Raw genomic sequence first — 14,432 nt, 5'->3', positions numbered from 1 at the left:
ACTGAGTTAAGCAGCCCATTAGCAAAAGGTTTTCTTAACAGTGCTTTCAGTCTCTTTAGTCATGATATAGAGGGAATGGCATTTCATCAATAGGCTATCTGTTCTCACTAGTAGAAACTGAAGGAGAGAAGAAAGGAAAGGAATTTGTATGCTGCTAAGAGTTTAGAGCAGAGATTCATAAAACCTTTTAGCAGTAGGTCTTGAAACATTGAATTGAATGTTGTAAGACTTAGTTGGAGATAACTAAAACCTATAAAAAAGACTGTTCCATTCTTAAGGAGATAGAGGTTTATTAATTGGTGAAATAAGAAACTCACACTCAAGGGTACAGTAAGCACATTATGGTAGGTGTCCAGTGAGTGGTACACTTGGAGTGGGGTATTTGGCTTCAGAGGAGGGGAATTTCCCATAGACTAGGAGAGCTTGACCTTGACCGTGAGCTGTCCTTGCAGAATGAGTGGCATGGTGGTGTGTGACTTCAAGAGAGGTCAGCGTGCCAGGGTGGGTAGGATGACTGCAAAATGAAGATCAAAGAAAAGAAGGATGTTTTGGAAGGTGGGGAGAGAGTCTGATATATTGAATGATAGTCACATTATTTCCTAACTCAGATATCATTTCACCCTTGAGTGCAAACAAGAGTGATTTAGGCAATACAGTGTCAAATTTGTATGTATTTTCTTCTGAGTCAATTGTAAGTCGACTTACTATTGCTTCACTTCTTAAAGCCTCATCATCCTTTCTTAGTTATGAAAAACAACTGCACTTTTCATAGGGTTATCTTGATATCAAAAATAAAGGGCAGGAAGTGTGTCTGTGCTGTTTCTTGTTGCAAATTGAGTGTCTTTTATCTGAAATGACTGGGACGAGAAGTGTTTTGTATTTAGGTGTACATAATGAAATATCTTGAGGATAGGCCTTAAGTCTAAATACAAATCTTATTTACGTTTCATATGTACTTTATACTCAGCCTGGAGATAATTTTATGTAATATTTTAGTGTGCTTCTATTTTTACTGCAACCCCACACATGAGGTTATGTGGGCATTTTCTGTTTGCTGGGTCATGTCAATGCTCAAATGGTTTTAGGTTTGGGAATTTTAGATTAGAGATATGCAGATCAGACTTTGTATCTCTGCTCCTGATTGTAGGGATTTTTACACATTAGGTATTTGATAGCATTTGTTGAAGAAATGTATAAATCCTCTAGGTCTAGTAAGATCATGAAACTCTTGCGATTAAGGTGGCAGTGGTTTTCATGAAACAAGCAACTAGGATATGTTTGTTTGAGAAATGCTGTATTTCAAAGGAAAATAAACTAGATTTCCTTATTCTGAGACTTCTCAGAGGTGTTAATTTTGTTTTAATTTTATTTTATTGGTGCACTATAGCCTCACATCATAATGTGGATCATGTTGACAATGGCATATATTCACACAGTGCTTGGTCCCCTCCCCCCAGCTCTATTTTCCCCTTTTCTCTCCCTCCCAATACTGAGTGTCCAGGTTAGCTATGTGATATTCACATGTATACACATATTCAAATGCATCTTTTCCATTCATTAACCTCAGCCTTCTTCCTACTCTACCTCTCCTTTCTGGCTTTGCTGAGGTTTCCCCTCCATTATCTGGAGTCCCCATGGTATCCCTAATACTCCCTCGCTTGAGCATATAGAGAAAACATATGTCCCTTCTCTTTGTATGCTTGGCTAATCTCACTTAACATAATGTTCTCCAGGTCTTTTCATCTTCTTGACAATGACATGGCTGTTCTTTATTGCTGAGTAGAATTCCATTGTGTGTATTTCTCATAATTTTGAAATGAATTCATCTCTTGATGGAGACCTAGGTTGTTCCCATATTTTGGCCATTGCAAATTGTGTAGCTATGAACATGGGTATGCATATGTTATTGTAGTTCTCTGATTTCATCCCCTTTGGAAAGATACCCAGGAGTGGTATAGCCAAATCATATGGTGGATCCATTCCCAGTTTTCTAAGGAATCTCTACACTGATTTCTATAGTGGTTGAACTAGTTTGCACTCTCACCAAGAATGTAAAAGAGTCTCTTTCCCCACACCCTCATCAGCATTTGTTGTTATTTGACTTCTTTATGCTTGCCACTCTGATTGGGGTTAGATGGAATCTCAGTGTAGTTTTGATTTGGATCTTCCTGATGGCTAGTGATATTGAACATTTTTTCATGTATCTATTGGGTATTTGTATCTCTTCTTCTGTGAAGTGTCTATTCAGTTCAGTTGTCCATTTCTTAATTGGGTTGTTTGTTTTGCTAGTGTAGAGTCTTTTGAGTTCTTTTGTATATCCTGAATATTAGCCCTCTATCAGAGTGGTAGCTGGTAAAGATCTTCTTACATTCTATAGGCTTTCTCTTTATAGTCTTGATTGTTTCCTTTTATGACCAGAAACTTTTTAGTTTGATGCCAGCCCACTTGTTAATTCTTGTTTTAATTTCCTGTACTTTGGAGGCCTTGTTGAGGAAGTTACTACTGTGCTTATATGTTGGAGTGTTGAACCTAAGCCCCACTCTAATAGCTTCACAGTCTAAGGTCTGATTTCCAGGTCTTTGGTCCATCTCAAGTTGATTCCTGTGCATGATGAGAGGTAAGGATATAGTCCCATCTTTCTACAAAAAGATAGCCAGTTCTCCCAGCACCATTTGTTGAAAAGGCTGTCTTTTCTCCACTGTATGGATTTGGCCCCTTTATAAAGATCAATTGACTATAAGTGTGTGGGGTTTTTTCTGTATCTCCTATTCTGTTCCAATGGTCTGTGTGCCTGCAATTACACCATTACCATGCTGTTTTAACTACTATTGCTCTGTAGTATAATTTGAAGTCAGGGATTGTGATGCCTCCTGCATAGTTCTTATTGCTGGGAATTGCTTTGACTATTCTGGGTCTTTTCTTTCTTCATATGAAATTCATGACTGGTTTTTCTAGGTCTATGAAGAAAGTTGTTGGTATTTTGATAGGGATTACATTGAATCTGTATATCACACTTGGCAGAATGGCCATTTTGATGATATTTATTCTGCCTATCCATGAGCAAGGGGGATCTTTCCATCTTTGAAGATCTTCAATTTCTTTCTTTAATTTTTTATAGTTTTAATTTTTTTATGTCTTTAGTTAGGTTTATTCCTAGGTACTTTATTGGTTTTGAGGTTATTGTGAATGAAATTGTTTTCTATATTTCTTTCTTCGTGGATCCATTGCTGGCATATAGAAAAGCAATTAATTTTTTTAGGTTGATTTTGTATCCTGCCACTTTGCTGAATTGGTTAATCAGCTCCAGAAGGATCATGTCATCTGCAAACAAGGATAATTTTATTCCTCTTTTCCTATTTGAATTCCTTTTATATCCTTCTCTTGTCTTATTGCTGTGGCAAGAATCTTGAGGACTATATTGAAAAGGAGTGGTGATAGTGGGTATCCTTGTCTTATTCCTCATTTAGGGGGAATTCTTGCGGTTTTCCCCCATTCAATATGAAGTTGGCTTTGGGTTTATTGTACATTGCCTTAATGATGTTGAGATACATCTATTCCAATTTTCTGCAGTTTTTTTTTTATTATAAATGGGTGTTGTATTTTGTCAAATGCTTTTTCCACATCTATTGATATGATCATGTTGTTTTTGTTCTCAGTTTTATTTATATGGTGAATAACATGTATTGATTTGCATATGTTGAACCAACCTTGCTTTCCTAGGATGAAGCCAACTTGGTTGTGGTGTACAATTCTCTTGATGTGGTTTTGAATGCATATAGATAGTATTTTGTTTGGAATTTTTGAATCTATGTTCATTAAAGATATTGGCCTGTAATTTTTTTTACTTGAGCTATCTTTATTTGGTTTTGGTATTAATGTGATACTGGTCTCATAGAAGGAATTTGGAAGAATTTTATCTCTTTCAATTTACCAGTTGTGGAAGTTGTGAAGTATTGGGATTAGTTCTTCTCTGAAAGTTTTGTAGAATTCAGCTGGAAAGCCATTTGGGCCTGGGATTTTCTTTGATGGCAGAATTTTTTATTGCTGTTTGTATTTATTTGCTTGCTATTGGTTGGTTTAGGCTTGCTATGTCCTCTTGGTTTAATTTAAGTAAGTTGTATGTGCTTAGAAATTTACCAATTTCTTCCATGTTTTCCAGCCTATTGGAGTATAAATTTTCAAAATAGTTTCTGATAAGTGTTTGAATTTCCCCACTGTCTGTCGTGATGTCTCCTTTTTCTTTTCTGATTTTAATGATTTGAGTTGATTCTCTTCTTTCTTTTGGTTAAGTTGGCCAGAAGTTTGTCAATCTTATTAATCTTTTCAAAGAACCAGCTTTTTGTTTTGTTCATTCTTTTAATTGTTTTTTTATTCTCCATTTCATTTATTTTTGCTCTGATTTTAATTATTTCTGGCTTTGGAATTAGACTGTTGCTGTTTTTCTAGATCCTTGAGATGTGTCATTAGGTTGTTTACTTGCTGACTCTCTGTTCTTCTTATGGGGGCACTCAGTACTATAAACTTTTCTCTTAACACTGCCTTCAAAGTGGCCCATATATTTTGGTATGTTGTCTCTATTTTCATTTAATTTCAGGAATTTCTTTATTTCTCCTCTTATTTCTGATCCTACCCACTCCTCATTTTATATTGTATCATTCAATCTCCATGTATTTAAATAGCTTATTTTGGTATTTCTGTTGTTGATTTCTACTTTCATTCCATTGTCATGTGAATAGATGCAGGGAATTATATTTCATCTTTTGAAATTTTCTGGTGCTTGCTTTGTGGCCCATGATGTGATCTATTTTTTTTTTTTTTTTTTTTTTGGTGGTACTGGGGGTGGAACCCAGAGGCTTTCTACCTCCGGGCTATACTCCCAGACATTTTTTATATTTTATTTAGAAACAGGGTCTCATTAGGTTGCTGAGAGCCTCATTACGTAGCTGAGGCTGGCTTCGAACCCTTGCAATCCTCCTGTCTCAGCCTCCCAAGCGTGGGGATTACAGGCATGCGCCACCACGCCCGGTGTGTGATCTATTTTGGAGAAGGTTCCATGGGCTGCTGAGAAGAATGTGTATTCTGCTGTTCCTGGTTGAAATATTTTGTATATGTCTATTAGGTCCTTTTGGTTTATAGTTTTCTTTAGTTCTGAAGAGTCTTTACTCATATTTTGCCTTGAAGATCAATCTAGTGGCATGAGTGGTGTGTTGAAGTCTCCCAATATTATTGTATTTGGGTCTATTTGAGATCTGATGTCCTGAAGGGTATATTTTACAAATGTGGGTGTACCCACATTTGGGACATAAACATTTACTTTTATTATCTCTTCTTGCTGAATTGTTCTTTTTAATAAAGGGAAATGCCCTGTTTTTTCTCTTCTGATGTGTTTTCAGCTTAAAGTCTGTTTTATTTGACATCAGCATTGCTACCCCTTTACTTTTAGTCTATGAATACCTTTGGCTGTTAGACAAGTTTCTTGCAAGCTGCCTATATTTGGATTATGTTTTTAAATCTACATTACCAGTCTATGTCTTTTAATTGGTGAGTTAAGTTCTTTGACCTTCAGTGTTATTATTGAGATATGATTTTTGTTTTCTGTCATTTTGTGTTCTATATTCTGTTTGATATGATGTTATTTCTTCTTTGCTTAGTTGCCCTGATGATCAAATTTATTTCTTTTCTGAATATGAAACTTGATTTTCTTTTCTTTTTATGAGTTATTTATTTAAGTATTTTCTCTACTGCTGGCTTAGTATTCATGATTCTTTTGAGATTCTGCTTATCTTGAAACACTTTTTTTCTCTCCACCAATTTTGAATCATAATCTTGCCAGATATAGCAGTTTTAGTTGGAAGTTGTTTTCTTCCAGGGTCTGGATTACTTCATACCAGTCTCTCCTGGCATCCATTGAGTTGGGTTGTAAAGTCTGGAGTGATTTTTCTTATTTTTCCCTAAATTTTATATTTATTTATTTATTTATTTATTTATTTATTTATTTATTTATTTTGGTGGTACTGGGGTTCCTGGAAGCCCTTCTACCTCCAAGCTACACTCCCAGACCTATTTTTTATATTTTTATTTGGAAACAGTGTCTCTTAAGCCAGTGCAGTTGGCTTCAAACCTGCATGATCCTCCTGTCTCCGCCTCCCAAGCACGGGGACTACAAGCATTTTATTTTTAATTAATGCATAGTAATTGCATCTTTATGGGGTACAGTGTGATGTTGTATACCTATACATTGTATAATGATCAACTCAAGATATTTAGGCTATTATCTGAAATCTTTATCATTTTTTTGTGACAGAAACATTCAAAATCATATCTTCTAGTGAGTTTTAATTATACAATATTGTTGATGCCTATCATCCTTTTGTATACTAATATACCAGAATTTGTTTCTATCTGACTGTGACTTTGTGCCAATTAGTCAATCTCTCCCCATCCCCACCTTCTCCTTAGCCTCCTTGATCTAAGGGTAATCACTACTCTGCTTTTTACTTCAATGAGCTAAGCGTCTTAGAATCTACATCTGAGTGAAATGATATGGTATTTGTTTTTCTTGCCTGGTTTACTTCACTTAACTTTATGATTTCCAGGTCCATCCATGTTTCTTTCAATGACAGAGTTTTGTTCTTTTCATAGATGAATAGCATTCCATTCCATATGAGGAAGAAAGAAAAAACAAAAGATTATAGACCACATTTTCTTGAAGCATTCATCTAGGGATGAGCACTTAGGTTGATTCCATAGCATGACTGTTGTGAATTGTGCTGCAATAACATGGAGAGCAGATGTCACTTTGACATGCAGACATACTGATTTCATATCCTTTTTTAATAGAAAAATAAGTTGTTTTAAGAAAAGAAAAAAAAGTCCCTTTGACCTCGCACATCCCCTGAAGATAAAGTGAGAGGTGAAGGAACAAGTGAATTATAAGCTAAGGTCCTTTATATGAAGGCACAGTGGGAAAATACCTCAAAGAAAAACTGAGGATGGAGTTGGATGTTGAGGTGTCCAGAGACCATACACAGAGTAGACAAAATCCATCCCATAGAAAGGACTCCACCTTGACAGGTAATAGAGGAAGGGGCCCATTTATACCTTTATAACATTGACTAAGGGCACAGAAACAATCCTCTCAGCCCCCCTGGTGTGACCTCTGATGTTGTCCCAGCTCCAGAAGTCAGAAAATGGCAGTGAGTATAAAAATGTCAGCAGCAAGAAGTGAGAGGGATGTGGGAGGCAGTTATAAACATCACACAACCACGTTGCACTATAACCAAACTTGTACAAGGTGGTCCTAAACTTGGGTTGGCGCTCCTGCCCTTTCCCCCAGGACATAGTGCTCTTCTCAAGAGCTCAGGTATTTTAAGTGGCACCCCCATTGAGGGCTCAGATTTGGAAGTTGTCCCAAACCCATGCTGACTTCTTCTTGCACTTAGAAAATGCCTAATATAAATTAATCACTACATTGGGTGGCCTTTGCTCTTCAAGACTGCAAAGGCTGAGTAAGGAAAGCAAAATCTGATGTCATTCGGGAGGCTTAGTTATTATGGGATGGCAGACTCTACTTCATAAGTAAATTGTAAAGAGCCTACTCAGAGGGCTAATGCTAAGGCCCTTTAGCGAGGGCTAAAACAGAAGAGATGAGGTAACACCCTATGAGGTTAGAGATGGTCCCTAAGTCATTGCAAAGTGATGGGAAATGTACTCCAACCTGGTGTTCCTCCAAGTGTGGTCCAGGGACATTCTAGTCTGTGAGCTGACAGGAATGGAAAGCAAAGAGGAAGTGGTGGTTTTTTATTATGTTTTATAAAATTATTTGTCCACAGTGGAATAGGAAGGAAGCACTGATCCATAACCACAGAGCGTTTGAAAAGCACAGCTCTAACACGGGTGTGCCCAAGCTTCTCTGGCCTCCTTGGATACCAATGAGGGCACATTGGCTCCAAAACCCATGCTCCACTGGTTCTTCCCCCTTGGCATTCACATGGGCCTTTGCTCCCCCAAATGTCCACACAACATGCATGTGTAGGGGCACTCCAAGACACGTCTCATGTTTGTCTAAGAGTCAACCTCTCCCCTCAGTTGTCAGCAGATATATGCCCTACTGGGCACCAACAGATGCATCAGGCCAGGACACCTTCCCCTTCAGGTGATGTGCTGCATCTCCTACTCTCTACCCTACACAATCCACTTTCCCTTAGCAAACCCTAAATGGACCCAGGAGTCATACACACCCTGGCCCTGGTGCTCCCTTCTCTCTCTAGAGCCCAGTTAGACACCCATGGCTGGGATGAAGGAGGGGTAGGTAGAAAATGATTTCTCCTGGGGTCCCAGTACCAAATTATACCCAAATATAAATGCCACAGAGAGTCCATTTTCAAGTTTCAGCTCGCCAGCCCCCCCATTCATATCACGTGTTTATTTGAGATTTTCAAGGGTCTGTGAGATGGTTTCACTAACTGGCAGTCTTTCCGTGCTTTATCCTTGCATGCGTGTTTTAATCTTTATTTAGGTTCTACGAAGCCCCTTTCATCTCATTACCTGAAAGCTGTGACTAACGACGTGGACCATGCAGGAAACAGAACTATAACGTTTACAGTTGTAAGATCCCCCAGACTTGGGAGGTTGCTGAGAGTGAACTCCGACAACAGCACAGAGGAGGTTTCCGTTTTTACCCAGCGTCTGGTGAGTTCCATTGTCTGTGCTTCTGGGCTGGGCTGGGATGGGATGGCTGTCCCTGCAGGGCTGGCCTCATGTTTGTCCTCATGCTGTTACGCCAAGTGGTCTGCCCCTCTGCCAAGGCAACTGCTCACTGCAGCTGTGCTGGTTTTTAAACTGGACACTTTGTAAGGAGTTCAAGATGAGACACAACTGTTAGAGAGTACTACACACCTTTAAACTGTGTCTAAGAAAATAAAAAGCAATTCTTTTATGACTAAAGACTGACTTTAAAATAAATCCAGGAGTGTAGTTGTTGGAGTAGACCTTGCAAGGTGTGTGTGTGTGTGTGTGTGTGTGTGTGTGTGTGTGATACACTTATATTTAATATATAATATGATATGCATTATTTAATATATGTGTATTAATATACATAAATATGTATATGTAATCAGTCTCCAACCCTAGTGCTTTAATTTTTACTGATACTTTGTTACTAGCACCACCATCCACATACCTTTTTTTAAAATGAAAAAATCTTTAGCTGGGCCAAGAATACTTAAGTTATTCATATTTAAAAAAAAAAAAAACAAAGAACAAGGCATGTTGGCACATGTCTATAATCCCAGCACTTGGGAGGCTAAGACAGGAGGATCACAAGTTTGAGGCCAATGTGCAGTAACTTATTGAGACCCTGTTTCAAAAATAAAAGATAAAAAGAGCTGGAGGGTAGCCCAGAGGTAGAACGCTCTTGGGTTTAATCCCCAATACCAACAACAACAACAACAACAACAACAACAACAAAGCCTTCCATTTTTTTTTTTTTTTTTAGTATTCTAGCCAGGAATTGGATTAAAAAGACATATTTTGTTGTATGTTTCTCATATGTTATTTCATTTTTTGAAAGTCTATGTTTCCATATAGAATTTTCAAACATGAACTGTTCCGTTTGTGTGCAATTCAACCTTCCTTTTTCATTCTGAAACAGTGTATACATGCATCTGACAACTGATTCTGCTGTTGATTTACATGATTAAAAAAAATCCACAATCCAGTTTAAAGGAAATAGCAGGAACAAACTGTGTGTCTCCTGCTCAACTCTCAGCCATTTGTCTGCTATTAAACGCTCAGCCATTTCGCTCCAGTGTGATCTGCAAGGTTGAATTTGGCTTGTCCTTTGTAATTGCCTTTGTCTGGGATGCATTTAAGAGAACGGGTCCTGAGGCTAGCAAAAGCTCGGAACATGACCCCAGAACAAGAAAATATCATCTCTCTGGTTCACATATTCACTTCAGAAAAGAGAAAAAAGGATTAGGATGAAAATCACATCATATAGTGAAGCTGAAATGTACCCAGAGGCATCCAAACATGTGCCAGGGTACGTTTCCATTTTGAATCCTAACAAAAATGATGTTGATCATATAAAGACATCATGGCTCTAACCACATTTTTTTAAAAGATTTTTTTGAAAATAAATTTTATTGGTGCATTGTAGTCATACATCTTAACAGGGTAAAAGATGGTAGAGGCATACCTGCACACATTACCCAATTAGCCCTTACCCAGTTCCCACCCCATTCCTTCCCCCTCCCTCCTTTTCATGTTTGTCTTAGTGATTGACTTTGATATGCTTGTGAATGTACATCATGTATATTATGGAATTACCCTCTTCCCTCCCCCATCCCCCTTTTTTAGGTCACCTTATTTGCTCATCTATGGTTTATCCTTCTTCGTCTAGAGTTCCTCCTATGACCCATTAGCTTTTGCATATTAGGGAGAGCATCCGATTTTTCACTTTTTGTGACTGACTAATCTCATTTACCATAATGTTCTCCAGTTCCACCCATTTCCCTGTAAGTAATATAATTTTGTTCTTCCTTATGGCTGATTAAAATTGCATTAAAGCTTTGATTATGATCGTTGCAAGAATTATTTTCAATGACTTTTGATCACAAATTTATAGTATTTTAATCAATGTGTCTATATAGGTTTCAGAGGAGATAGTAGTCAGAATCTACTATTTTGCTGCAATGACAAACAATACCTAAATCTCAGTAGCTTATAATAATGAAAATAAATTTCTTACTCATACTGTATATTAGACGTGGGTTGGCTATGGATGTGCTCTACATGTCTTCTTCCTGCCAGGATCTGAATTAAAGGAACAGTCTCTATTGGACATTATTGTGTTTGTAATAAAGAGAAAATAAAAGCAATGGTGAAATCATGAGATGATCTGTATGTGTAATCCAAAATATCACTTCATCTCATATTTCACTGGCTAAAGATAGCCACATGAACTTGCCTGATGTTAATGGGGTGGAGGAGTAGAATTTTATAGGAAGGAGCCATTGAATAACTGAAACTGTTTATAATAATGGAAGTCAGAGTACATTTTCCTATGAAAATAAATCACCTCTAAAATATGGCACATTTTTACACAGCAAATTCCTACCTTATGCTAGATATAATGTTCTAAGGTAAGCATACCCTTGGTTGATAACAATTCAGTTACTTCAAGGTTTTATGTTTTCTCCCTCATAATTCCTTCTGCTTTTATGGACAAAGAGGCAAGTATCCAGATGTCAGGAGTTGGCCAGATAAGGTGAAGGGTTTTGTTAGGGCACAAGGCTGCAAGGGGTATATGAAATGAAGGGCCCTTGGTTCCTATGGGACAAGGAGCAGGCTCCAGCTTGGACGGTCCCTCAAGTCAGGGGTGATGAGAGAGGATAGTCATTCTTTTTCCTGAGTAAACTGTGGTGTGACGCTCTTCTCATTACATAGTAGCCCTTTCCTCTCCAGAGCAAACATCTGCCACACCAGTGGCCTGGTTCACTGTTTTGACTCAAAGGACAAAGAAGAGATTGTTTTATTGTATACAAGGTTGTGTACAAAGACTGTGTATCAAGCTTTTTATACAAGCCACATCCATGGATATTAAAATTCTTTTCTCCATAAAACAACATTTCGGGTATATTTAGAGTGTACAGAAATACAGCATAGGATCCCATGATTTGCACTTTTGGTATCTGGTTTTGCAGAAAGAGCATATAATTTAGGAACCAGGAACCCTTGTGTTGCTTCCTGAAGTACTGCTGACTACTAGCGACTGAGCACAAGTCCCTTGGCCTCTGTTTTACTCTGCTTTTTCCTTAGTTGTTTCCAAAATACTTGACATGAACAACATAGAGAAGTAAAAATTTATTTGGATTTATGGTTTCAGAGGAATAGTTCATAGTCTGCTGATGCCAAGGCAGACATGCTAACAGCACAGCGTGAGGACAACAGCTCATCGTATGGTAGCTAGAGAGCAGAGTGAGCAAGAGGAGGCGACTAGGAACATGTATAGCCCCCAAGACCACACCCCCAGTGAGCCACCTCCTCCAGCCATGCTCCACCTCTCAACCTGGCTGCACAGGGGACATGCTTTCAACACATGAGCCTTTGGGGTGAACATCCCAAACCCAAGCCATCATAGCTTCTAAAGTCAGATCTGGATTAGTCTGTGACATGGGGCAAATTACATTTTATTTATCTACTTATTATACTTAGAATTGAACTCAGGGGCATTCTAGTTCTAAAATACCCCCCCATCCCTTTTAAATTTTTAAATAGGGTCTTGCTAATTTGCTAAGGGTCTCTCTAAGTTGCTGAAACTGGCCTTGAACCCTGTGATCTTCCTGTCTCAGCCTCTAAGTTCTGGAATTGTAGGCAATGTGCTACCACACCTGGTATATTATAAATCTTTTAAACTGCAGTTTCCTCAGCTATAAAATGTGAAAATAATAAATAATGATGATCACTGAAGCCATTTCAAACATTCACCACGTAACAAGCAGTGTGCTAAGCTTTCTATTATATTATTTATCCTCATTTACATCTCAGATACTGAAGTAGACAACTTGCCCAAAGGATAAGAGACAGGATTTGAAGACAGAGTTCCTGACTCTAATTCAAACTCTTGTCAATGAAACAATACCTTCTTCCTAGTGTTTAAATGTGGAATAAGTCATTTAATAGATGTAAATGTTTTGGATGTTTCTTCACTGTTTTAGGATCTTTTAGATGGAGGCATCTCTCCAACAGTTAACAGAGACAGGATGTAAATAAAGACATTACCTACAGGTCCCAGGGGAACATGGCATGCCCAGAGGAATATGGAAAAAGAGCCATGGGCTGGTGCCTCTACTGCATACAGGGGTTATTTGAACAGGTTTCCTGAGGGGAATTTCACTTGGTTGGCTTACAGCAGGCAGGCACCAGGTCCAGGAGGTCACACAGGGGCTGAAAAGTGGTCCCTGACATATCTGCACAGTCCATGTGGGGAGTGAGGTTTAGTGGGACAGTCATACAGGTGGCATTAGCTGTCCCTTGGTGGCCACTAGAAAGCAGTTGTATATGGTATTTAGATTGACCACATTGATGAACTGGGCAAGAGATAAAACTAGACACTATCAAAGGTGCCTGAGCCCCACTTCTGTTCTGAGAAAGTCCAAGTGATAATTAAAAAGGGATGCTTTGACCATATAAAATTGTAAGAACTTCCAACAGTAATTAAATGGTGGCTAAGGCTGATGCTATTATCTTTTTGTTCTTGGAAACCTGAAAAGTCCATTTCCTCTCCTAGTAACTAAAAGATGAGTTTCCCAGGGAAAGGCAATTTTTCTGGGTCACTTGAAATAGCCAGTGTGTTTTCTTTAATGTGCTGTCATAATTTAATGAATGGAAATGAGGTCATCAGAGGAGAGTGACATTTGTTTTACCTTATAACCCATTCATTCTTCCCCTCTGGGGAGAGTCCTGGTTTATCTTGAATCTATTTCCCTGAGGGATGATGAGAGAAGAGGGGTAAAGGGGGCTAAGGAAAATGTAAGGGGGACTCATTTGGGGATTGGACAGAACACAGGCTGGGGGAGGAATAAGACCTGGGACTGGGGATCTCCTAGACCCTGCTCGGCTGATCAGAACAAGAAGGGCATGGTGGTAAGAACTCCAAAGTAGCAGCTGACAGTCACTGCAGCCAGGGTGAGGGTGGATATGTTTGGTTATATTTCTGTGCATTTCATCAAAATGCCCTGTCTCCCTCTCCATTTCATTTATCATAAAGAACATCAGAAATGTGGATAAGTGAGGGAATACTCAGAGAAACTCTGGAGGGATATAAACCAAAATGCAAACTCTGGCACTCTCATGGTAGTAGCTTATTATTATTGGGGTTTTTGCATGTATGTGGTATTAGAGATTGAACCCACTTTTATCTCTGTGCTACACACTCAGTCCTATTTTATATTTTATATTTGAAACAAGTTCTCACTAAATTTCCAAGACTGGCTTTGAATATGCTATCCTCCTGATACAGCTTCCATGTATAGGCATGCACCAACATGCCCAGCTAATAGTAACTCATTTTGATATTTTAAAATGTGTGATTTTCTGAGCATGAAAGTAGAATATGCATATTGTAAAAATAAAACATTAAACCATTAATTTTATTGAGAAAGAGCAGAGCATCACCCATGAGTATGGTACAATGGGTGCTAATCTGAAGGTATTCTGGTTCCTCTAAAAAGCTTTCATTTAATTTTAACTTGTGTGTTCAGAAGTGAACATTTTTATTTGTGAGTTGGGAAGAGGAAGAAACTTATTAATCATCTCCCCAGTTCTATTCTTTCCAGATCCTATCTCGTTTTTTCACATGCAAATGGAATGTGAAGCTTTTCCTAAAGTCTGTAGTTTTATGTTCTCTGTCCAGTAGAACCCTGGTCAAC

At 38.3% G+C, this 14,432-nt stretch overlaps 1 protein-coding gene across 1 annotated transcript in view; it reads left to right on the top strand.

Annotated features, from left to right (window-relative positions):
• The window catches only part of LOC308268587 (chondroitin sulfate proteoglycan 4-like), a gene marked incomplete at both ends in the record, with an annotated part of 84,178 nt that overhangs the window by 55,489 nt on the left and 14,257 nt on the right, over positions 1-14,432 (top strand). The window contains one exon of the mRNA XM_080703706.1: positions 8,519-8,691. Coding sequence (XP_080559832.1) covers positions 8,519-8,691 — 173 coding nt within the window. The remainder of the gene's footprint in view (positions 1-8,518; positions 8,692-14,432) is intronic.

Source organism: Muscardinus avellanarius, assembly GCF_963383645.1.
Source record: "Muscardinus avellanarius genome assembly, chromosome: 1".
Lineage (NCBI taxonomy): Eukaryota > Metazoa > Chordata > Mammalia > Rodentia > Gliridae > Muscardinus > Muscardinus avellanarius.
This window is presented reverse-complemented; position numbering and strand designations above follow the sequence as displayed.